This window comes from Acinonyx jubatus, chromosome E4 (genome assembly GCF_027475565.1).
Source record: "Acinonyx jubatus isolate Ajub_Pintada_27869175 chromosome E4, VMU_Ajub_asm_v1.0, whole genome shotgun sequence".
NCBI lineage: Eukaryota > Metazoa > Chordata > Mammalia > Carnivora > Felidae > Acinonyx > Acinonyx jubatus.
Genome location: NC_069395.1, coordinates 60585200 through 60611354, shown reverse-complemented (window position 1 = coordinate 60611354; position 26155 = coordinate 60585200). Strand labels below are relative to the sequence as shown.

At 39.4% G+C, this 26155-nt stretch overlaps 1 protein-coding gene across 3 annotated transcripts in view; it reads right to left on the bottom strand.

The window, feature by feature from the left end:
• The window catches only part of WDR64 (WD repeat domain 64), a 148025-nt gene that overhangs the window by 19982 nt on the left and 101888 nt on the right, over positions 1-26155 (bottom strand). For all 3 annotated transcript variants that reach the window (XM_053209589.1, XM_015072869.3, XM_027046321.2), the window contains 10 exons: positions 25462-25610; positions 23026-23149; positions 19972-20147; positions 18202-18375; positions 12250-12380; positions 9365-9466; positions 8250-8319; positions 6579-6615; positions 5890-6029; positions 3644-3749 (listed from right to left, as the gene is read on the bottom strand). In XM_053209589.1, the coding sequence (XP_053065564.1) occupies positions 3644-3749; positions 5890-6029; positions 6579-6615; positions 8250-8319; positions 9365-9466; positions 12250-12380; positions 18202-18375; positions 19972-20147; positions 23026-23149; positions 25462-25610 (1209 nt within the window). The remainder of the gene's footprint in view (positions 1-3643; positions 3750-5889; positions 6030-6578; positions 6616-8249; positions 8320-9364; positions 9467-12249; positions 12381-18201; positions 18376-19971; positions 20148-23025; positions 23150-25461; positions 25611-26155) is intronic.

The following is a 26155-nucleotide window of genomic DNA, read 5'->3' as shown; positions in this document are numbered from 1 at the left end:
GAAATACAGTAGATCTATATCAAAAATCACTTTAGATGTCAACAGTCTAAGTAAACCACTTAAAAGACTGAGATTGTCAGAATGGATTAAAAAACAACACCCAATTATATGTTCCTGACAAGAAATCCACTTTATATATAAGGATACATGTAGACTAAAAGTAAAGGGATAGAGAACGACTTACCATGTTAATGTGAATCAAAAGAAAGGAAGAGCATCTATGTTTCAGAGAAGACTTCAGAGTAAGAAAAATTATTAGGGATAAAGAAAGGCATTACATAATGATAAAGGGGAAATTCTCCAAGAAGACATAACTATCCTTAACATGTATGTGCCGGGGCACCTGGGTGGCTCAGTCAGTTAAGCATCGGACTTTGGCGCAGGTCATGATCTCGCGGTTCATGGGTTCAAGCCCCGCGTCAGGCTCTGTGCTGATAGCTCAGAGCCTGGAGCCTGCTTTGGATTCTGTGTCTCCCTCTCTCTCTGCCCCTCCCCCACTCTCTCTCTCTCAAAAATAAACATTAAAAATTAAAAGAAAAACATGTATGTGCCTAACATCACAGTATCAAGATATGCATCTGAAAACTGATAGAATTGCAAGGAAAAATAGATAATACACTGTTATAGTTGAAAACTTCACACCCATCTATCAGAAATGGACAGACCCAGGGGGCAGAAAATCAGTAAGGACATAGTTGAACTTAATCACACCATCAGTCAACTAGATATAATTGATATCTATAGACTACTGCATCCAAACACAGCAAAACCCATATTAATCTCAAGCTATCATTCACCAAGATAGACCAAATTCTGGGCAATAAATTATATCTTAACCAATTTGAAATAAGAGAAATCATATAGTGTATGTCCCCAGACTACAATGGAATGAAATTGGAAATCAATAAGAGAAAGGGAGCTGGAAAATCCCAAAATAATTAGAGATGAGACAACATACTTCTAAATAATAGATCATAGAAAGAAATCTCAAGAAGAAGTTTTAAATATTTTGAACTAAATAAAAATGAAAATATGACACCAAAATTAGAGGGAAGCAGCAAAAGCAGTGCTCACAGGGCAATTTACATGCACATATTAGAAACAAAAGGAAGATCTATAATCTAAACTTCTCTTTTAGAATGAGATAAAAAAAAAAAACAAATTCACCAAAGTAAGCAGAATAAATGAAGTAAAAATCAGAACGGAAATCAATGAAACTAAAAATAGGAAGTCAATAGAAAAAAATCAACAAAACCAAAAGCTGGTTCTTTAAAAAGATCAACAAAATTGATAAACTTCTATCCGGGCTAACTTAGAAAAAAAGATCTCATGGGAATTAAAAGGATACAAAGGAATACTATGAATTCCATGCCCACAAATTTAATAACCTGGATAAAATGGACTGATTCCTTGAAAGACACAATCTGTCAAAACTCACCCAAGAAGAAACAGATAATATGAATAGGCTTATATTATTTTTAAAAAGTGTTTATTTATTTATTTATGGATGGGGTAGGGAGTCAGAGGGAGAGGGTCAGAGAACCCCAAGCAAATTTCTTGCTGTCAGTGTGGTGCCCAATATGGGCCCATGAACCGAACTGTGAGATCATGATCTCAGCTGAAATCGAGAGTAGGACGCTCAACTGACTGAGCCACCCAGGCACCCCAGGTCTATATTATTAAGGAAATTAATTAATAATCTTCCCAAACAGAAACCACCGCGTCAAAATGAGTTTAATGGTGAATTCTATCACACATTTAAGTAAGAAATCTTACCAATTATGTACAAACTCTTCCAGAATATAAAAGTAAAAGGGAATACTTTCTAACTTGTTCAATGAGGCCAGCACACCCTAATACCAAACCCAAAGGTATTATGAGAAAACTATAAACCAATGGCTGTTATGAATATAATGAATCTAGATGCAAAAATCCCCATCAAAATATGAGCATATTAAAAGAATTATACACAGTGGTCAACATTTGAAGATCATTTCATGTAATCCATCCTATCAACAGGCTAAAGAAGAAAAAAGTCACATGATCACAATAGATGCAGAAAAAACAGTTGACACAATTCAATACCCATTCATGATAAAAACTCTCAATTTGGAAATGCACGTTACGCTTTTCCCACCAAATTCTAAAAGCCAAAAAACCCAGATCAAAACAACTCTAAGCGTAACATGCAAAACTATAAAACTGGAAGAAAATCTAAACCTTGGGTTTGGCAATGACTTTTTAAAAACAACATCAAAGGCACAATCTGTGAAAGAAACCATTGGTAAACTGTACTTCATTAAAATTGAAAATTTTATATACTCTCCGGAAGACTGAAATAATTGATGGTACAAACTGATTCATAAAGTAAGTTTTGAAATGAGAACAATGTTCTTTCAAGAAAAGATGTAAAATTTAAATATTATTACTTTCTGTTTAACATTTATTTGTTTTTGAGATACAGAGAGAGAGCACAAGCAGGGGAGGGAGGTGAGAGAAGGAGATACAGAATCTGAAGCAGGCTCCAGGCTCCTAGCTGTCAGCACAGAGCCCAACACAGGGCTCAAACCCACAAGATCATGACCTGAGCCTAAGTCGGAGGCTCAACCTACTGAGCCACCAGGTGCCCCTAAAATTTAAATATGAATGTAATAGCAGTACCCGAATGCAAATATCAAGGTTACAGTAGCAAATGATAAGTGAAGGGGTGGGTGTAGAAGAAAAGCAAGAGTAAAGTGGGCTAAGCTTTTGTTTAACTGAAAAGATGCTGTTTCAGTCTAAATTCTAACAAACTGGTTAGTTTTGTCTGTTTTTTGGAAAAACTTAAAAGTGAACACTACTAAAATTTTTAAAATGTTTTTACACTAGGAATGCTCATTCACACACTCACATAGTCTTTTAAAGTAGATGAAAAGAAAGATAATTCATGATTAATTAAAAAGATGAAAGAAAGGAAATAAAGCATTAGAAAAAAGAATTTTGTTACATCAAAGAATAAAGACCAACTGTATGAGTTCTAACAATCAATACAAAAGTCCCCTAATGAGAGCAAAGAATCCCTCTCCTTCCTAATTAATGCTGTTACTCCCTTTTTGAGATAAATACAACATAATCTATTCAAGATGGAAAATGAAAACTTTACATTCTTCCCAATATGTAAGGTAAGAGAACAGGTAGTTCTGTACCCCATCTAAAAAAATTTTTTTCAATGTTTATTTATTTTTGAAAGACAGAGAGAGACAGCATCAGCATGGAAGGGGCAGAGAGAGGGAGACACAGAACCCAAAGCAGGCTCCAGGCTCTGAGCCATCAGCCCAGAGCCTGACGTGGGGCTCGAACTCACGAATGGTGAGATCATGACCTGAGCCAATGTCGGAGGCTTAACTGTGTACCCCATTTAAAGATGGGAAAAAATAGATTGTCTTGCTCTAAGTAAAGACCTCAGAATGGAATAGGTTCTATTCATTGCTCTATTCATTCATTAATCTATTTATTCAGCGAGCTATTCATAACACTCTCTCCTGCTTCAGCATCCTTCTTTTTCTTTCTTTTGTCTCAACAAATGTCACGTATTTTCCTACCTCCATCTTTATGTCATGTGGTTATGGAGCAACCTGTAGACGACTACCTAAGCATGACTTACCCACATTTCCAGTCAGAAGTATCCTGGTACATGGATCAGTATACAGCGATGTCAGAGAAATGGCAGAATGTTTTGTGAAAGGCAGCATATCTTTCAGTAGCTTTCCCTGAATAAAGTATAATAAATTCTATAAAATATTAATCTCAGAGTTGAATTTCTCTATAAATAATCCATCTAAAAAATTATCTCTACTACTGCAACATGATTCTCTTCTTTGTAATAAAAACAATCTGAAAGGACTTATTTCCTTGAAATTAAATATTCATAAAGCTGTAACAACTATTAAGAGCATCTAAACTCTGATTATTACAGACCACTTCTATTCTTGGGGGTTGTTTCTTACACTTCCATGACCCTTTCCATGAACTTCCTCAGACCTCTTTCCCAGGTACATATTCCCCTTCTAAACAAACATTCTTTTCAGGTTTAAGCGTATCTCACTTGTTTAAGTGTATCTCAACCAGTAATATTGCACTTACGTTTTCAGACATATCTATTTTGAAAATTGGTGCAAGACAAAGAGATTGTAGGAGATTCAAATTCAGCAGATTATTTTTCAGTGCTTAGGATAAGTCAGCACCAGGAAGGATTTGCCACAAGCACTGCCTCACTTAGACAATAAACATCCCTGCTTCAGAAGAGAGATTTAAAATTTTTTTTAATTTTTATTTTATTTTTGAGACACAGAGAGACAGAGTATGAGCAGGGGAGGGGAAGAGAGAGAGAGAGAGAGAGAGAGAGAGAGAGAGAGAGAGAGAGAGAGAGAGAGAGAATGAATCTGAAGCAGGCTCCAGGCTCTGAGCTGTCAGCACTGAGCCCTACGAGGGGCTTGAACTTGCCAACTGCGAGATCATGACCTGAGCCAAAGTCAGATGCTCAACCGACTAAGCCACCCAGGCACCCCAGAACAGAGAATTTGATAGGGCACCTGGGTGGCTCAGTTGGTTAAGCATCTGACTCTTGATTTTGGTTCAAGTCATGATCTCATGGTTCCTGGGATCCAGCCCTACATGGGGCTCTGCACTGACAGCATAGAGCCTGCTTGGGATTCTTTCTCTCTCCCTCTCTCTGCCCCTCCCCTGCTTGTGCTCCCCCCACTCATCAAAATAAATAAATAAATAAACATTAAAAAAAAGAAGAGAGAATTTGAGTCTGCTAATCATTTCCTGAGATTTATTTGGGTATAATCTTCCTTCTGTCACTCTTATTTCTCTATCAGAAAAAAAAAAAAAAAAAGGCATTGCTCCAATACCAAGATACTCTCAGGAAAAGTTGTTAATGATAGTTTGTATTTTTGGGGCGCCTGGGTGGTGACCAACTCTTGATTTCAGCTCAGGTCATAATCTCACAGTCGTGAGATCAAGCCCCACATCAGGCTCAGTGCTGGATGTGAGCCTGCTTAGGATTCTCTCTCTCCCCCTACCTCCTCCCCCTCCCCCACTTGCGCTCTCTCTCTCTCTCTCTCTCTCTCTCTCTCAAATGAAATTTAAAAATTGTTTCAAAAAGTTTGTATTTTCAAACCAAGATTTTCCCACTTACACGCTAAGATCTATTGACAGACCTGGACGTTTTACCCAGCAGATGCCTGCGCTATTCTGTGTCACTGGGTCTCACTATCTGCCATACAAAATGGTGGCTCTTTTCTCACTTACCTCTCTAGTGATTTCTTGCCTCTCTACTGATTTCATTGTTATCAGCACCTTCCATCAAGATCCTTCCTTCCATCATTTCTGTCTTCCTAGTTTTAAACTCTGCCACCCTCTGCTCCAAGTCATTTAAAATCTTCTGGGAAATAAAAGCTATTTTTTCATTGTAAGATACTTAAGGACACTCAGTACAATGTAATAACTTCTTCCAATAGTTTAGATAACTAAAAATTTATACATACTCGATATTTGAGTGTTCTTATATTCTTTTACTGTAATACATCATTAATATCCTCTAATGTTATTTAAATATCCAATGAAATAGTTAGTGGCATGTACTCATAGCTCAATTTAAAGAAAAGAAAGATTTGAAATAGTTAACTTAGGAGTTTTGATCATTTGACCCGAGTTACAGAACTGTCCTATTGTAATGTTTGAGTCGCACTTTCAGTGAGAAGGCTGAGGAACCACAATTTGTTAGAAGGTTGAAAAATACTAGAATTGGATGTTCTCTGGAACCTTAGAAGGCTAGGATTCATTCCATAATACTTTTATCTTTCTCATTCTCTGCTGTTCCAGGTAAACAATGGGTCCCATCACCTCCATAGTCCACAAACGAAGATGTCCATCCTCATGAGCACTGACAATGATAGGGGGCTGAGCTTCTATTAAATTGGTGCCTCCAGGATGTTTTTTGTCCACTGGATGTTGCTCTCCCATTGTGACATCAGTTTGTTCACCTACAGGAAAATTAACGAGCTACCATGGGTGTTTGCAATACTTGGAATTACAAATTTTTTAGAACATAAAAGAGGAGCCAGGTAGGAAAATAGTCAGACAACACATTCTTTTCCCTAGAATGTTTTTCTCAACCTCAGATAACTTCACTCAGGGCAGAGAACAAAAAAAGCATTAACAAATAGAATCCTAGATCACTGGGGGGAAGAAATTATTTTTCATCTTATTACAAAAGCCTCCACGTTGTCTATAACAGCTAAAACTAGATATATACTCAGTGTAAGTCTTACACATCCCAAATGGCTTATGAATCTAGTATAAGTTTTAGGAAAACGGACTCAAGACTAAGAAGCTCAGTAATGCATTGGATTTTTAAAAATCTAGAATTAGTATTTAAAACAGCATCATCATAATGGAAATTCTGCCTCTTAGACTACTGAATCTTATACCACCTCCTTAACATTTAGCCACAGAAAGGATATAATGTATATTCATAAGACTGTTCTAGAACAAGAAATTGTTACAAGAAAGAGAGGTGATCTCATACTTACGTTTAACCTCAGTGTCATGTATGCTCTGTTTGCTCCCCTGAATTAGGGGAGAAAAAGAGAAAGCATTTTCGTGACATTGTAAGGAAATGAGAGGTACTGGATGAGTTAGATTCTTCAGGTGCATTTACACTTTTTTTAATTTTTAAACATTTGAGTATAGCTGACACACAATGTTACATCGTTACATTAGTTTTAGGTGTACAACACAGCAATTGGGTAGGTCTTTAAGTTATGCCATGCTCACCACAAGTGTAGCTACCATCTGTCCCCATACAATGCTGTTACTGTACCAACGATATTCTCTATGCTCTATCTATATCTTTTTTCTTGGGATGTATTTACCCCATAACTGGAAGCCTGTAACTCCCCCTCCGCTGCACCTATTTTGCCCATCCCTCATCCTCTCCCCCTGGCAACCATCAGTTTGTTCTCTGTTAATTTTACATTTCTCAGCATTCTTTTTGAAGTTTTTATTTTATTTTATTTATTTCAGAGAGGGAGAGAGAGAGAAAGAGAGAGAGTGGGGGAGAGGGGCAGAGAGAAAGAGAGAGAATCTTAAGCAGGCTGCATGCTAAGTGCAGAGCTCAATGTGGGGCTTGATTCCACAACTCAGGGGTCATGACCTGAGCCAAAATCAAGAGTCTGACACTCAACTGACTGAGCTATCCCAAGCACCCCTGAAGTTGTTCTTGAATTAATTATTTTAAAAAGTATATTGCAGAGATTGTCATGTTCATAAATATGGTATCTGTAACACAACATTCTAGTGGCTTAGGGAGGGCATAACAATGCGAGTAATTATGTGTGTAATGCATGCCATGTTCTTGGTGTACATGATCTCCAATTCTATTAGCAACCATGTGAGTTAGACTTTATTTGATAAAGAAACAAAACTCAGAGATTAGGTGATGTCTCTAAAGCTAATCAGAGCACCTGATTGAAGTACAAGTCTGTCTGACTCTTACATCCTTGTGAGTTTAGTCTTTTCATCATGCTAGTCATTTTAAAATAATTTTTCCAGGGAAAAGTTTCCTTTAAAACAAAATCCTACTAGAGGGGAGCCTGGGTGGCTTAGTTCGTTAAGCATCCAACTTCGGGTCAGGTCATGATCTCATGGTTCATGAATTCGAGCCTATCAGGTCAGGCTCTGCTGACAGCTCAGAACCTGGAGTCTGCTTTGGATTCTCTGTCTCCCTGTCTCTCTGCCCCTCCCCAACTCTCTCTCTCTCTCTCTCTCTCTCTCTCTCTCAAAAAATAAATAAACGTAAAAACTATTAAAACAAAATAAAACAAAATCCTACTAGAGATGTAATGTGCCAAATCTATGGACCGAGAACAGAGTTTGAAAACCACAGTATTACTCTGTGTGTTGTCTCTTCCCTGTGTAATGTGTGTAATACTTTTTAGCAAAAGAGGTTGTCTAAAATTGATTTTATTATTTCAGAAATGTAAAGATAGCATATGTAATGTATTTTATTTATATGTATGGTTTATTTTCAGATATGAAAACCTTGAAAATACAAAACAAAACAGATTTTACACATGCATGTACACACAGAGTTTTTCCACCTTGACCTTCTCTCAAAAGAGCATCTCAAGTGGGGCCAATCACTATTTCTAAACCAACATTGGATATAACAGGAAGACATACTCTTTCTATTTGTTGCTTACCTTGCTACTCTGTGGACCTTTACTAGAATCACATTGTGATGAGGAGCACACAGAATCCTGACTTGATCTCCTACAGGAAGAGGGAAAAGCCCAAGGAAGGAAAGTTAAGATATTCTATCCTACACAAAGTGTGCTCTTCTCTGCTTTAATTTCAGTAGGTTACTTCTCTCATCATCTATGGATACTGAGCCACTCAAGAAACAAATCATACTTTCTATCTTGGGTTACAAATGTTCATCTGTCTGGTTTTGGTAGATGCTGTTGGGGAGCCTCAGTAATTAAGATTTAATGTTGCCTGGGTCTGGGAAATAAAAATATGCCCTGTACCACTGCTCAGGGCTAGATGTATTCCCAGGATCTGACACTGAAATGGCAGGAGCAGGGTTGGGGGGTGGGCCTGGCTAACCCCTGCTCTGCTCTGCAATTCCCAGTTCTAGCCTGGTTGTCTTGGCCATGCTCTGCTGGAATGAACTGGAAAGTGACTTAGGTTCCAGTGAGGGCACTGATATGGAACAAGTCTTCAAAATAGTCTCAGTTAAGGCAATTTCAAGTCAAGGGGTAGGGAAGGTGGTGCATTCTTGCTCACTGCTGGGTGACTCAAAACCAACGCAGAAGCCTTTGCTTTCTCATTTCCTTTCCCATTACGTGTTGCCTGAAAATCAGAACTCTGAAGCGCATCTAGACAGAAAAAATAGTTTTTCTTAAATATTTAGAAAGCAATGTCCTTCCCCCTCAGGAATGAATGGAGATGGCTCAGTTTTAGCAGATGTCATATGAAACCTTCTGCTATAGGTTTAAATTTGCTCTGCAAGTCCTTCCTTATTTTGGCCACAAGTGTGGTCAAGTGGGCACTTTCTACCTCTTCTAACTAGTGTAGAGATTGCTGTGAGGCTGACATGGTAAGGGAAATGAGAACCCCACACAGCAAATCAGATCCCAGAGAACCACCTACCTACAAAAGATAGTAGCAGGGAAGAAAGCTTAAGCCAAGTAGCATTCCCAATTTATGTCTTCCCTCAGTTGTACCTTCCTTAGTGCTGGGATAAGGAGAACTCTTTTTACATCACCCGCATAAGTCCCAGACAGTATTTCTTCATCAGTAAGTACTGAGTTACCTTGCACATTCAGGGGGTCGAAAGAGGAACAGTATGTCATTGATTCTAAAGCGTTTGGGATCCAAATCAGGGTCCACCTTGAAGCAATTTTCAGGTTTGTACCTGGGAGTGAAGCATACATTTACATGATAAACATTTACAAGTTAGGCAGCTTGCATTACTTATACATCCCATGAAGAGCTAATCAATTCCTGCAATGCTGGAATTGCAGCACTGAACATGAAGAGAAAACCTAGAGGGGTAGAGTTGGAACCTATCTCCCTTAATAAAGCCCTGTGTAACCACATGACCAACTCAGTGTTTAAAAGTCTTTTAACCCAATTAGCAGGTCTAGCCTTCTACTAATACGTCAAAGTGGACTTACATATAACCTCCTGGAAGTTTCAGAAAGTTTGAAGAATAGAATTCTACTCTGAGTAAGTGGAGTGGCAAATTTCCAGTTTGGGCCCCCCCAAAAAGCATGAGACTTTGAACAGGAAGAGAAAGGCCAGGTCTCCTGACTGGTGAAGGGATCTTAGGCAAATTTGAGCAGAGGTAGAGACAGTTTCCACCATGAATATGGAAACCACTTTCAACTTTAGAGCCTTTTGAAAGCTGGACCCAAGTTACATTAGACAGTTCTGCACTAAATTGTGTGTTTTGCAAAATACGAAAGTGATTCTAAGTCACTTACTTGTGTATAATCATCTTCTCATGGGAAGGGAACATGATGTATGGCTCACCATACTGTTACTTTCCTCTGACTGAGTGCTGGATTCACATGCATCGCTTTGCAAAATACTAGCACTTCAACAAGGAGCATCTCCTCCTTCAAGTTGGGAATATTCTCCAGGAGAGCTTCCCTCCTGATGCTGTGGAAGCAGGACTACAGTCTCTCTGCTTTCCTTTTGTAGTGAGTCACGCACAAGCTGACACAGCATGAGAACTGCTTTAATAAGAGGCTGAAGAACCACACAGTGCATATTGATATGGGTATCAAGTGACAAGTCTACAGTCATGAGAAAGCCCAAGGGCAAGTGTTGAAAGGAAGGAACAGGAGGGTGACAGGAATTCTAGGGCAGGACCCAAGAGAACACTGGCTGAGGTACAGAGGGAGAAGTCAATGAATGGTTCAAAGGAGAACAAATCCAGGATCCAAACAAGAGAGGACTATGTCCCCTCACACGTTGGTTAAAGGTAAAGGCTCAGACTTACACTGGAAAGGGGTCTGGGGTCCAGATGGACCAGGAGTGTTTAAGGCACTGTAAAGAGAGAAGCAGAGGTTTCTTCTTGTTTTCCTCTTTCCTCTTGTCCTTTCTAATGTTCTTCTCCCTCTTTCCTTCCTCTGAATGCTTAGATAGATTGATGTTATTTTTATTCATTCACTAAGGTTCTTGACCACCTTGTACCTGAAAGTACAACACTGCAAGTTCCCTTGATACAGGATGTTTACACATGGCCCTTGCTTATGGCCCAATTACAGAACTGGGGAGAGTTTGTTATTTACAACCTATCTGTAGCAAATAATCCAATGTTACATTACTTCCTTTACAGACAATGGTAAGAATATTTAGAAATGGATAGCAGGGAGTGGGTAAAGCTTTTGGCTATGGTGCAGGGCATATCTGGTTAGTTGAGATCTATTTATTTAATTGCATATGCCACCCCCTTGTTAGCATTGACCTATAATGCACTGCACACGTTGCAGTGGTGAATAAAAAGAAAACCCATGTAGAATGCTACTCACCATTTAACTTTGGTGACTGAGCAGATGGTGGTATCACTGGGAATACAGGAAAAGGAGATGCATGGGAGAGGGGAAGACTGGGACACAGTTTTGTTCTTTCAGGGTGTTGCTGGTGACCCAGATGGTCATCGCCAGATATGTGTGTTTAAAGCTTTAGGGAGATTAGTGTTTAAAACATATATTTTAGGGGTGCCTGGGTGGCTCAGTCGGTTAAGTGCCAACTTCAGCTCAGGTCATGATCTTGTGGTTTTATGGGTTCAAGCCCCACATCAGGTTCTGTGCTGACAGCTTGGAGCATGGAGCCTGCTTCGGATTCTGTGTCTCCCTCTCTCTGCCCCTCTCCCGCTCACACTCTGTCTCTCTCTGTCTTCTCTCAAAAATAAATAAACATTACAAAAATTCAAAATATATACATATTTTAACTTTTTGTGTAGGTTATAAATTAGGACAGGATCACACATGAAAGCATGTACTAGAGGGAGAAGAGTGAAAGTCAAGGGACTTGGGAATATGAATACTTAAGTTTCCTTTTATTCATATTACTCTGGGATTTGGACATGCAGAACAAATCTCATGAATGTAACTTCCAGAAAAGCCTCTCTTGAGAGCATCACCGCTGTTATACCACTGATTTATTGTTTTTAAAAACGTGTTGAGGGGCGCCTGGGTGGCTCAGTCGGTTAGGTGTCCAACTTCAGCTCAGGTCACAATCTCGCCGTCCGTGAGTTTGAGCCCCGCATCAGGCTCTGGGCTGATGGCTCAGAGCCTGGAGCCTGCTTCCGATTCTGTGTCCCCCCCTCTCTCTGCCCCTCCCCTGTTCATGCTCTGTCTCTGTCTGTCTCAAAAATAAATAAATGTAAAAAAAAAAAAATTTAAAAAAAAACGTGTTGAATGTGGGGCACCCAGGTGGCTCAGTTGGTGAAGTGCCCGACTTTGGCTCAGGTCATGATCTCACAGTTCATGAGTTCGAGCACTGCATCAGGCTCAGTGCTGAAGGCTCAGAGTCTGGATCTTGCTTCAGATTCTGTGCCCCCTCTTTCTCTGCCTTCCCCCCCTCAAAATAAAGAAACATTAAAAAATTTAAAAAATAAAGAAGTATTGAATGTTATTTTGGCTCTTTTGCAGTACAGCTTTTATATTGTTTAAAGATGCAACTTACACTTCTTTGACAGTAGAGTTTACAAAATTCCATAAGATAATCACACCATTTAAGGTTCCAGCAACTATCAAATTATATCCTTCTACTTGCAATAAATCAATGCAGTTCACTTCCATACTGATGGCAGGATTCTGAAGAAGGAAACAAAAAGACTTGTGGACCATCATGAACACAGTATCTAACCACAGCAGAAATGCTATGTGTACAGTTTGTTATTCTATCATTAAAACAAAATGTCTTGTTATGATTTTTTAAAATTTAGAGCATGAAATGTAGTAAAATAGATTTAATTTTGCATTAGAGTTTTGTTTGTTTGTTTGTTTTAACTAGTTGAACTCATTAAAACAACAAAATATACTCCTCAACTACTGGCTCCTTCTTCCCAGCCTTGACTTATTCTTCCCTGGCATACCAACCATTAGATTCCCTTGCCATCCTTCTCTTTCCTTCAGTCTTCTTAAAAATATTCTATATTGGCTGATCCTCCCTACGACTTTCCCTTCACTCACTGTTTGGCTTCTGCCCCATACTTCTCTATGAAAACTTTTTCTATTTATCACTAAGCACTCTCTATTGCCACTGCTATTTGGCACTCTTCAATTGTTGCTTCAACTATTTGTTGGACACCTGCTGTTAGGTTCCTGAAATACAAAGTCAAACAGAATGTCTGTGACCTGGACAAACTTATCATAACATGAAAGTATTAAGATAAAGCCCTGTACTGGGGCGCCTGGGTGGCTCAGTCAGTTAAGTGTCCGACTTCAGCTCAGGTCACGATCTCGCAGTCCGCGAGTTCGAGCCCCGCGTCGGGCTCTGTGCTGACAGCTCAGAGCCTGGAGCCTGTTTCAGATTCTGTGTCTCCCTCTCTCTGACCCTCCCCTGTTCATGCTCTGTCTCTCCCTGTCTCAAAAATAAATAAAACGTTAAAAAAAATTAAAAAAAGATAAAGCCCTGTACAATTTAAAAGTGCTGTATTGGAGGCATGTATAAGACTTTCTAGAAACATAGAAGAGTGACAGCTAAATAAAGTAGAGGTCTATTATACAGATGGCCAACAGGCACAGGAAAAGATGCTCAACATCACTTATCAGGGAGATGCAAACCAAAACCATAATGAGATATTGCTCCACACCAGTTAGAATGGCTAAAATCAAAATGACAAGAAATAAATAAATGTTGGTGATGATGTGGAGAAAAAGGGATCCTCATGCCCTATTGATGGGAATATAAAGTGGAGCAGCCACTTTGGAAAATAGTATGAAGGTTCCTCAAAAAATTAAAAATTGAAATACCATATGGTCCAATAATTCCACTACTGGGTATTTACCCCCTCACACCAAATAAAAACACTAATTTGAAAAGATATATGCACCTCATATGCTTATTGAAGCATTATTTACAATATCCTAGATATAGAAGCAACCTAAATATCCATCAATAGACAAATAGATAAGGAGGATGTGGTGTATACATACATATGTGTGCCTGTGTGCATGCATGAGTGCTCGTGCACGCACGCACACACACACACACACACACACAGAAGAATATTACACAGTCATAAAAAAGGATGAAATCTTGCCATTTGCAATGACATGGATGGAGCTAGACAATATAATGCTAAGCTAAATAAGTCAGAGAAAGAAATACCATATGATTTCTTATGTGGAATTTAAGAAAATGAACAAGCAAAGGGGAAGAGAGAGAGAGAGAGAAACCAATAAACAGACTCTTAACTATAGAGAACACACTGCTGGTCACCAGAGCGGAGGTGGGTGGGTGAATGGGTGAGACAGGTGGTGGAGATTAAGGATTGCACTGGTGATGAGCACTGGGTGATGTATGGAATTGTTGAATCAATGTATTGTACACCTGAAACTAATATAACACTATATATGTTAACTATACTCAAATTAAAATTGAAATAGGGGATGAGATCATGCCATTTGAGATAAAATGCATGAACCTAGAAGGTATTATTCTAGGTGAAATAAGTCAGACTAAGAAAGACAAATACTATATGATTTCACTCATAAGTGGAATCTAAAAAAATAAAACAAACTAATAAATAAACAGAAAGCAGAATTGAACCTACAAATACAAAGAGCAAACTGATGGTTGTCAGAAAGGAAGGGGGTGGGACACTGGGCAAAATGGGTGAAGGGGAGTAGAAGATATAGGCTTCCAGTTATGGAATGAGTAAGTCACAGCATAAGGATACAGTGGATGATATTGTAATAGCAATGTAATGGGACAGTTGGTAGCTACGTTGTGGTGAAAACAGCCTCATGTATAAACCTGTCAAATCATTAAGTTGTGCACCTGAAACTAATGTAACATTGTGTGTCAGCTATACTCAAATTAAAAAAAAAAAAGATTATAGGTGTATTATTCCTGTCACTCTCAATTGCTCTCTCCTTCCTAAAACTTCTTACTCTCTTGACATCTTTGACATAAGGCTCCTCATTTTGCTTGTGTCTGACAACCCTTCCTTTTCTGTTTCCTACTTGGTACCTCTTACTCTACCAACCTGTTAAATATCAATATGTTGAGGGTTTAGCTCTAGCCCATTGGCTTTTTCTTTTTTCCAACTCCTCTGGGCAATCTCATCACCTATGTTTTAATAATTGTTCCAAGTTCAGTGTTCTAATGATCTTTTCAGTCCCCTCCCATAAGCTTTGGGGTTACATATTTAATTACTTAGAAATGTTACAGGTATCTCAACATGAATAATTTCTCACATCCTTCAAGTATGTTACTTCACTCCATTCTACAGCTCACTGGGTAGCACCCCCTCAGTCCATCTTTCAAGTAGGAAGCTCCATGCTGTCCTTGATTCCTTCCTTTCTGTCAGGACCCTCCTCTCCCAACTACGTAACATCAATCACTAATTAATGAAGTCCATGTTCTGCTACATTTGCCACCTAAAGATTGTTTGAAACCTCTCCTTCCACCATCCTATCATGGCCTTATCTCCTTCACCAAAAACAGTGGCCTATTGCCTGAATCTTCTGCCTGCAATCATGTCCCATTCAAAACTGTCATCAAAGGGTGCCTGGGTGACCCAGTTGGTTAAGTGTCTGACTCTTGATTTCGGCTCAGGTCATAATCTCACAGTTCGTGGGACTGAGCCCTGTGTTGGGCTCTGCACTGACAGTGTGGAGCCTGCTTGGGATTCTATCTGTCTCCATCTCTCTCTGCCCCTCCCCCCCCATAAATAAATAAACTTAAAAAAGAAAACCATAAACTGTCATCAAAGCAGCATCAAAGGTGCTACCCACAAATTTGATCATGTAATTTCTCATTTAAAGCCCTTCAATGGCTATTTCTTATACAATATTCAAGTACCTTAATGCCATGAGCATGATGTAGCCCCTACCTATCTATCCATCACCATCTTCTCTCACTCCCCATCTTCTTTCAGCCACACTGAGGTACCTGCAGTTATTCCTCACAAACCATGCAATTTCTTACTTTTGTGACATTTTTCATTTTATCTCCTCCACTTGGCATTCACTTTGTCTTCTCAACTCCTGCTGGAAACTTTTAGATACCCTATCTGGGCCAAGCTACATCTTAGTAATTCTTTCAGACCTATTCAGCAATTGTTTTTAGGAAACTCCCCTGACCTAATCCTCCCAGCTCTCTGCTGTGCTGCCAGAGTGCAGTAGGTATAGGTACCAAACTCCACCAACCTGTTAATCCTGGTGCTAAGAACAATGCATGATACAAAGTAGGTATTCAATAAATAGTCTTTCATAAATGGAAGAGTTTTAGAGAAAGATAATTTCCATGTGCAACCCAAGTTTTTTTCCCTAAGTGACTTTTGCAAACTTTCCATCTATAGAGTAATTTCAAAATGTGTTGCAAAAAAGAAGCGCCATAAATGCTAATTATGATAAATACAAAACATAAGGGCTCAAAATCAGAGATAATTTACATTTTTATTATAACCATAAAGGTACTTTCATTATACTTCAATAATGTATTCCAGAAGTTTTTCTCATTTTTTCCAAAGTAAGCGTTTTTCATTACCCATGTAATAACTTGCCAATTGCATCAGGTCTAGTTCACTGTGCATTAATCATTGTTCAGCTTTTATTAGCTCCAAACAAGGAACATAAAACTGAACCTAGTGTTTCCAATTGTGTGGAGCTGGAAGAAAGGGACTAGAATGAGTGTTTGAGGAGATGCATTCTGTTCATCCAGCTTTGGCACACATTATGTGGTAATGTTATCCTGAGACAGTCACTGTATATTTTGATTTCAAGTCCTTTAGCAAACTATGAAACCTACTTATCATTTAAACTAACAAGAATGGAATTGGAATTGTAGAGCTGAACTAACATTTAAATTTGAGGGAAAATAATACAATATCTCTCCATGTAGGATGAAATAATAGTTTCCAAATTCTTTAAAAAAATTTTCCTAATGTTTATTTATTTTTGAGAGACAGAGAGAGAAAGACAGAGCATAAGAGGGGGAGGGGCAGAGAGAGAGAGGGGGACACAGAATCCGAAGCAGGCTCCAGGCTCTGAGCTGTCAGCACAGAGCCCAACATGGGGCTTGAACTCATGAACCATGAGATCATGACCTGAGCCAAAGTGGGACGCTAAACTGACTGAGCCACCTAGGCGCCCCAGTTTCCAAATTCTTTAAAACAAGCTATATTATTCTCTCTTAAATTATGTTTGTTTCACTAATGACAGCGGTAAAACCTTAAGGCTTTCTTCAATTGCTCCCTCTATAATTTTCAGTTTCTTGCATTCTTTAGCATCCGACAACTTATCTTTGTAAAAACTGGAAAGTATAAATGGCTTGAGCTAATATTAGAGTAAGCAAATAAGATTGATAAAGTCTCAAGAAAATCAATCGATCTGAATCCTTATGGGAACAAGGGAAGCTTCCTTATTTCTCTGTTCTTCAGCCTGAAACATGTCATGCACTGTACCCCTCAGGAATGATCACGTGCTCCTGCCATACTGAGTAGATACAAGTGCCTCACAAAAATACTTTCTTAGAGATTTTAAATTAACTAATTAATTTTTTAAAGCAACCATTTTGTGAATCCTAATGGAAGTATATGACAGAATCTATCGAATCTAATTTAAAAAATCAGGGGCACCTGGGTGGCTCAGTTGGTTGGGCGTTCGACTTTGACTCAGGTCATAATCTCACGGTTTGTGAGTTCGAGTCCCACCTCAAGCTCTGTGCTGACAGCTCAGAGCCTGGAGCCTGCTTTGGATTCTGTGCCTCCCTCTCTCTCTGCACCTCCCCCTCTCATGCTCTGCCTCTCTCTCTCAAAAATAAATAAACATTAAAAAATTAAAAAAAAAAATCAAAGCTCATGCAATTAAGCCAGATTAGAGGAAGTACAGACAGAACTCCTTAAATTACACCAGGGGGTGCAATCAGCAAAATCCAGAAAATGGGAAACTATGGCACCAACTCTTCCTATCTTCAGTAGATAAATTGCAAAGGGAAAAGAGAAATGGAAATATGTTTATAGATTAAAAGAGATTTAAGACACTTATCAACTAAATGCAACAAATGGACCTTATTTGAATCTTGTAAGCCATAAAAAAAAAATGAGGCAATCTAGGAAATTTGAGCACTGTGTAAATATTTGATGATATTAAGGACTTCTTAAAAATTATTTTAGAAGATATCTTAAAAATAACCATGTCCTTCCATTTTTTGAGTCATTATCATGTAGAGATATATACTGAAATATTTAGGGATGAAATGACCTAATGTCTGGGATTTGCTTCAAAATAATTCTTTTGTGGTGGTTGTGGGAAGTGGTAGGAATAAAAAGGAATGATTGGCCATGTACACATAATTCCTGAAGCTGCATGTTAGTACATCGAAGTTCAATGTATTGTTCTCTCTACTTTTGTATGTTTCTAATTTTCCATAATAAAAGGAAAGAAATGAAGAAATGGAACTTACATTAGCACGTTGAGAAAAGTTTTTCTCTATCAACTCGACATGTGGGAAAGGAATAGTCATGCTCCTATTTTGAGGGGATGTCCTCAGATGCACAGTGTGAATCCCACTTTGTAGCATAGGCGTCACATTGGGCAGCTCCCATATTACCATAAGGCACATATCATCTTCCTTACCCTTCAATAGAAATACAGTGAGTATATGAAAAATTCAATTCACTGTTTTATCTTGAGCTGTTTTAAAGGTATAGGAGAAATAGAACGTACAATGATGTACCCCCCCATCTGGCTTTATCAAATCTTAAATCCTGTCTAGATCTCTTTAATATAGTCCTGTTTCTTCTTCCTTCTCCAGAGGTAATTAGTAACCTGAATACAGTGTTAGTTATGGAAGTTTTAATATTATGTGCATTCTGCATATACATATATTACATATTATTGTACGTATATATGTGTACATATAAGGATATTTGTTTATGCCTATTTATAAATGCTATCAAACTGCATGAATTCTTTAAATTTCTTCACTTAACATCATATTTTTGAGATTTGTACAAATTATTACATATCTTATAAAAGGTTTCTTATGTTTCTTCATTCTCTCAATCCTTAATCAGCACCTGCTTGGGGCAGAGCAGGAATACAAATATGAATAAGAGAGGTTTTCAGTCTTCATCAAGCTCAGTCTATGGATTTTTGAAACATGAAGAACCAGAATAATCAAAATGAACAATACTGCAATAAAACCAAAACCAATTTTGACTTGGGAACAGCACCAGGCTTTTTTTTTTTTTTTTTTTTTGGAATGGTTAAAAAAGGCTTGTTTATAATAGACACTGTATATTAGGAAAAGCATACTGGTGGCCAGTTGCACTAATTGAAAGAAGGGAAATCAGTATGTTGTCATGTGGGAGAGTGTATAATAACTAAAACATTCCTTTCTATGGTGCTATCTGTATTGCTCAGACAACATGGGAAGAGTATATTGCATCAGGGATGTTTTTCACTCCTTTTTTCCAGCAGCAGGGACATCAGTCACCTTAATCAATGCTGAAATTTCATGATTGCTTCCCTAATTTAAGATTTTTTTTTCTGATTTTAGCTTTCAGAAGGGGAATAATAAATTCAATGAGTCCTCGAGTTCCAGGCAGAGAGAGATCCACTCAGTAGCCAGGATAAATGATCTAGCCTTCATTTTAAATATGAAGAAGGCATTAGCATTCTTAGGTGGTAATAGACTCGCAGAAAAAATAAATTAGCCTACCTCAATCCTCCCGAAATGGCCCTGAGCAGATTGCATCGTTAACCTCAAAGTAAACAAAGCAATTTTGGTGACAAACTGAAAAAGTGACTTGAGCATCGCTGAATGCATTATGAGTTCTGAGAACACAGGGGAATCATTGCTCCCTTGCACCGAGACTGCTGGGGAGCAGTTCCGCCAGGGAATTATCCCCGGACGAGGGTATAAACAATGTCTGAGGTGGCAGCTGTGGGTCAGTTTCACCTTTCTGATACCTGCTCCAGGGGCTCCTAACTAATCCTTCAGCAAATGCTGGCTGGGCGAGATGCTGTCGCTGATCAGCTATTCTTTTTTGTTCTTTGCTTGGACCTGGACAAGGATGCTCTTAATTGGGAGCCTCTTAGGAAGACTCGTGGAGAAATGTTATCCTCAGATGACTGGTGAGAGAGGCGTGAAATGGGGATCATCCATAGACTCCGTTGATTTCCCCAAGAAGAGCACATAGGGTACAAATATAAAACTGAGATTGCAAACCTGGATCATTTTGATCTTCCCGTTGTGCTCCAAGGTGAGGATCAAGTACTGGTATTTTTCCTGAGCTTTCAGGAAAATCAGGCGCCGTAGCCAGTGCTCTTCCTCCTTCCAGTCTTTCCCTTCAGGCAACATTTTCATCTCCTGCCCGCTGCCAAAGTCCCAGATTTTAATTGTTCCTGAGCACACAGGAAAAAAAACTATGTAGATAAAAATAATTTATAGAAAGCTTGGCTTTTATCTCAGACAAAACTGATCTAGGAGTGCCTGGGTGGATCAGATGGTTAAACATCCAACTCATGATTTGGGCTTAGGTCATGATCTCAAGGTTCATGGGATCCAGCCCTGCGTAGAGCTCTGTGCCAGCAGTCTGCTTGGGATCCTCTCTCTCCCTTTCTCTCTGCTCCTCCCCCACTCACACATGCTCTCTCTCTCTCTGTCTCTCTCTCTCTCTCTCTCTCTCTCAAAATAAATAAACACACTTTAAGAAATTGATCTACCATTTATCCTATGTTTATTTCCTACTATGACGTGTGAGTCTCCCTAGCCTTGCTGTGCAAAAAATGAATCTCTGTATGCCTTTATTTGTCACAGGCTAATACAAATTAGCAGGACTAGGCAATGTTTTGAAATTTGTGACAGGTTTTTTGAAACACTCAAACTCTCCTAGCTGAGCTTTCTGTATGAAGTAGATCTTTCCGCCCTGACTCTTCCAATGTCCTCCAGTTCACTAAATACCCTCCAATATCTTCCTATTTATCTAATATTTTGTCACAGTCGTCAGCTGTAGTGAAAGATCAGTCCAATAATGTCACATTTCCTAAGGTGCTGACATGTTTGAAGAATTTAGCTCTTACTAGGTAATAAAATATTTAAGAGAATTCCAGCAGGTAGGACTCTATCAAGCTTTGAGTTGTTTTATTGGTTACATGGGAAGGAAATGCAAAAGGGGTACTGAGTTTCTTTTTACATCTGAAATCATATTTTCTTTGTCATTAACTTGGGTCATTTGATTTAGGGGAACTTGAATGAGGGGCCAGGAGGCTTGATTCACTGCGTGGCTGTTGAATGTTTGTTGCTAGGTCATCACTCCATGTAGGAATCATCTCATGTAGGCTTTTCTAGGGGTCACCTCAGGTTTAGAATCCAGTGGACAGCCCCTCACGTCACTTTCCTCCCCTTGTGTCACCCTAATCCCACCCTGTCTCCTGCTTCTTATTTCCCAGCTTTACTCTTGCTGGACATCCGGAATGTTCTCACTGTGTTCTTTTACTCCCTTTATGCCAGGTACTCTCTATCAGCAACACTCACAACTCCTACCATTTGTTTACTCACTAACAACATCATTAAACGCTGACTAAATTCTCCCTATATACTCAGCACTGTGCGAGTAGCTGGGAATGAAAAGTGAACTGGCATCGTTCCTGCCCTCAAGGACTTTATGGTGTTGGAGGAACACAGTCATGCAAACAAATGAAAGAAAGAATGCTTCCATTCAGTCCTGGATATGTGGACTACAGTCTCATGGCCCAGATTTCCTGCTACTTTGGAACTTTCGCAGTCAGATTTAATGGGGACATAGAGAGCCAGGAGAGGTACTGCTCAGCTTAGGTGTGTGGGTCGGTGGGAATGAGGGGGACCTGATGGCTTGTGAGCAGAGCTGTTCTGAGACCCGAAGAATCCTGCTTCCCAGGGTGTCCTAGAATGTCTCTGCACCTTTGTCAATTACCTCTGTGGAGGACAAACTGTCCAAGTTTGAAGAAAATCTCCACCCTAGCACTAATAATGAAATGTGACTTGCTTGTCCAAAAGTAATACTGTCTTAGTCATCTGTATGAATTGCTAATGCATATGCCTGATAATAGTTGTGTACAATGCTCAGAATTTCTATTTTAACTAATTTTCATATGTATGTAGAGTGTGCTTATAGGGCAGGAAGTCTGTTTTCTTAGGAATTGTCCACATGCAGGGGCGCCTGGGTGGCTCAGTCGGTTGAGCGTCCGACTTCAGCTCAGGTCGTGATCTTGCGGTCCAGGAGTTCGAGCCCCGCATGGGGCTCTGTGCTGACAACTCAGAGCCTGGAGCCTGATTCAGATTCTGTGTCTCCCTCTCTCTGACCCTCCCCCGTTCATGCTCTGTCTCTCTCTGTCTCAAAAATAAAGGTTAAAAAAAAATTAAAAAAAAAAAAGAATTGTCCACATGCAGAGCAGTTGCACCAATTCACACCCCAGCACTTAGCATTCATGATTTTATTTCATGTGTATTGTCTGCCACACTTTAAAAAATCAGACTTTCACATCAGCATGTACACACATCCCACCAACAGGCTTACAAGCAAGAATTTCTTTGGCAAATATATCTCTAGAATAAATAAACCATGAGTAGTGCATACAAGTTGACCATATGGTCTAGATGAAGTAGTTCTGTTGTGGGAGGTCAGACCAAGGTGACATGATAGGTGAGGCAGCTGGAGTGCTTAGTTCCAGAAGGTTTTACACAATGCTCGATAGATAACACAAGGAGCAGCAAGTGACCTAATACCACTGGAGACTGATATCCTCTCAGGTGTGACCTGCTGTATGCTCCCAAAGAGCTTAGACATATCAACAAGTCCAACAGAGAATTCTAGGTGTTGTATAACAATGTTGGCTGGATTTTTGTCTGGTCCTCAAGTCTACTGTCAGTAAAAATATTATCAGCAAGCACTAAATGTAATGTCCATCTCTTAGCTGACGGTACCCAAAACGAAAAGGGCAAAAGGAGTCAATGCAAGTAATGCAATGCAAGTCAATGCAAGTAAATCCCACCAAAGATAGAATGAGATATGCAGGAAAGACTTTTGCAAATGTTAAAGCAATAATATAAATGCAATCTCAGGTATTGATATCAGGGCTCTGGTGCTCATTAGAGAAGAGTCGCTAAGGCAGAGCACTCTCTGGCATGCTGACATATTCCAGCCTGATTCATGCTCTCTCTAACCCACGCAACTAATGAGTTCCTAGCACAAATTCTCAGGGCACTAAGGCAGGGAGGCCATATTCTGGATATGAGTCTGACCATTATATGCTCCTGTGGCAAAAAGAAATCCACTTTCATTAATAGCTGCAGAAGTCAGTTCAACACTGAAGCCATGAGGGTCTAAAATCTGGTATATTTGGAGGCCAGTCTCGATTTCCCATACCTGTAGGAAAGAACAACAACAACAAAAATAAAATAATCCATATACCCTTTAGTTATTAGCAAATTTTACAACATTCAAAAAGCCCCAGAATTGGTACTATGCACTTCTAAAATCTTTCCCAACATTCTGCCATGAATGTTGGTTTGAGCAAACAAAGTTCTAAAAGATGCATTGCTGTCTAGTAGTTACTGTGCTACCCTGGACTGTGTCTGCTGTAGGTGGCCGAGACAGGCAGCGACTATTCCAGGCACTCTGGCTGTGGAGGAAGTAGTCAATTTTGCCACTGTAAGCACGAAGCAAGATTCGCAGCAAGATAGAAATGTAACAATTATAACAGACAAAACAATGAAACGGGATTTATTCCCTGTTGACATTTATCCAAATTGGCCACGGTCACAGGACAGAATCTGTGGTTGACACATGGAATCTAAGAGAACCCAGAGGAAGGTCAGGAGCTCACTGGCCTTTCCAAGAAGTGTTCTGATTAGGGACACAGGCATCACTTTTAGAGACAGAGAGAAAGACTTCAGAGAAAGCTGTCTGTGTAATCAGGCTGGATGTGACTGAAAAATCCAGAAACATGTCAAGACACATCATTATTTCTCTTTGGAAACATGGGAGAGGCTCTACACCTCCAGTCTTCCAGTCTAAATCTCTTCTTTTTCATGGATCTGTCATGCTCACATGTGAACTAGGCTGTCAGTGAGTAATAAAACAGAACTGGCAAGCACAGAATGGTGGCTCTCAAGGTATCTGGGGACAGGGACTGCATAAGCAAAGGGCCAGAGATGGGAAGGTGCATTGTCCCTCCAGGGAGCTGAGAGGTGTTGCAGCTGGAAGAGGGAGAGAGGGACCAAATGGAGCTCAATGGAATCACCTGGAGGCCAGGTAGCCAACCGAGGGCCACCAACTGATCTGAATGAGGCCAGTTTGGCCCTAGAGCCCACGTGGTCAACGTCTGAGTGCTCCCGAGTTCAGACAGGGTACTCAAGGGAGAAATGAGTGATACTGCATGAACAGGTTTCAGACATCATCCATTTCCTGGCCTGAAGTAGGATCACTCTTCAACCAATCAATCATAATGAAAACTCACCTAGATGCATTCCTTCCCCCACTGCTTCTCTTACAGGGAAGACATTTTCTCCATAGTTTTAGTTTTCCTTTACTTATTTTGTAGGCAGATTATCAGAAAGAGGTGATAATTAAGTGAACTCAGGAGATTTTGGCCCGAGAAAATTTCCAGCAGATGAGCACAAAAGGTCAAAGATTGAGAAGGGATTTAAAGGGTCCCCACAGTATGCTCTCTACTGCTCTCGCAGTAGAGCTCTCGCCTTTTGGAGATCATGCATGAAATGAAAGGACAGCATGCATGAAATGAAAGGACAACACTCTGAAGAAAACACTGCCAGCCATCACTGCTGGATGGCTTCAGTGGTTGTAATTACAGGTGTACTCAGGATAGCTACATACCCTGGCCCCTGGGGAACACAGTAATGACAGGGCAGAGGAATGCAGAGAAACAGACATAGGTATCTACATCAGGCAAACCTGGATTCATTTCCTAGCTAGGATGCTTACTAGTTATATGATCTGGGGCAAGTTTCTTGATTGCTATGAGTCCTAGTTTCCTCATCTTTAAAATGTAAACTTTTATGTGTCCACAGAAAACCAGTGTGGAGATTAAATAAGATCATGGGTTTGAGGCACTTGGCATACATCCTGCACCTATAGGGGCTACAGTAAACATTACAAATTTCTTTCCCTTCCTTCTTAACATATCTTCTTCCCATAGCTCAGATTTAAAAATCATCTATCTATCATCTATCATCTATCTATCCTAGTTCTCTTTCCTTGATATATTTCCTTTAAAATTTCTATTCTGATAGTAAAAACGAGCTTTATATATTTAATTGAGTGTGTGGCCTAATAAGCAGTGTAGGGGTGCCTGGATGGCTCAGTCGGTTGAGAATCAGACTCTTGATTTCAGCTCAGGTTGTGATCTCATAGTCATGGGATTGAGCCCCGAGTGGAGCTTTGTGCTGAGCACGGAGCCAGCTTAAGATTCTCTCTCTCTCTCCCTCTGCCCCTCCCCTGCTCATGTGCACTCTCTCTTGAAAGAAAGATAGCAAGCTGTCTGATCTGGCTTAAAATACTTGTTTTTCACATGTGCATGAATGCTTAAAAATAGCTCTACTGTTGAGTCTCATCAAATGCACCACTACAGTTACTTAATTTCCCAAAGACTTACCTGTAAAAAGAGAAAATTCTATTAGCTCTGACTTTTTCTTTCTGAAGAACCACTATGTACTCACCTTAATTATGGATTCAGAACAGATAGTAAGGACTTGGTGAAAATATCTGTTGTAAAGCATGACATTGATCTCTCGTTCATGAGTGTGAGGAATCTGTTTTGTATCTTGTACCATCCTCGTCAGAGGATACATGTCCATGACACCAGATCCTAGAACAGAAATAAGTATCTCACAAATACCCAATATTAGAAGTTTTGAATCACAAAGGATTTTACTCAATCATTTGTGTTTGGAAAGAACCAATCAGTGGGATTAGTAATATCAGTTCCTAGGATATCTAATGAAAACACATTCTTTTTCTCTAAAACATTTTTGACAAATAAAGCCTATGTTATTCAGTAAGAGAAAAACATTCATTTTGACGGCTTCATTAATTTTCAAGTACAGGCGATTTGGATTCGCTGATATCCTATTTTCAGTGGCCCCCATTTTTCTATTTTTTTACAGTCTACTGTTTTCCTTCTTTTAGAGAGCCTACCACATGCCTCTCCATCTGGTATATAGTAGCTTTCTGCTGAAGGTAAACTTCCATTTAGTGATTGGAATTTATTGTTAGAGAGCCTTTTCCAACCAACAAATGATAAAGCACTCTGTAAACACATTCCTATTAAATGTAATGAAAGAATGGTTGCAAGCCAGTGCTTGCAACATCAATATTAAATAAGATTAATTTCTAAATCACCATGGGGAAGTA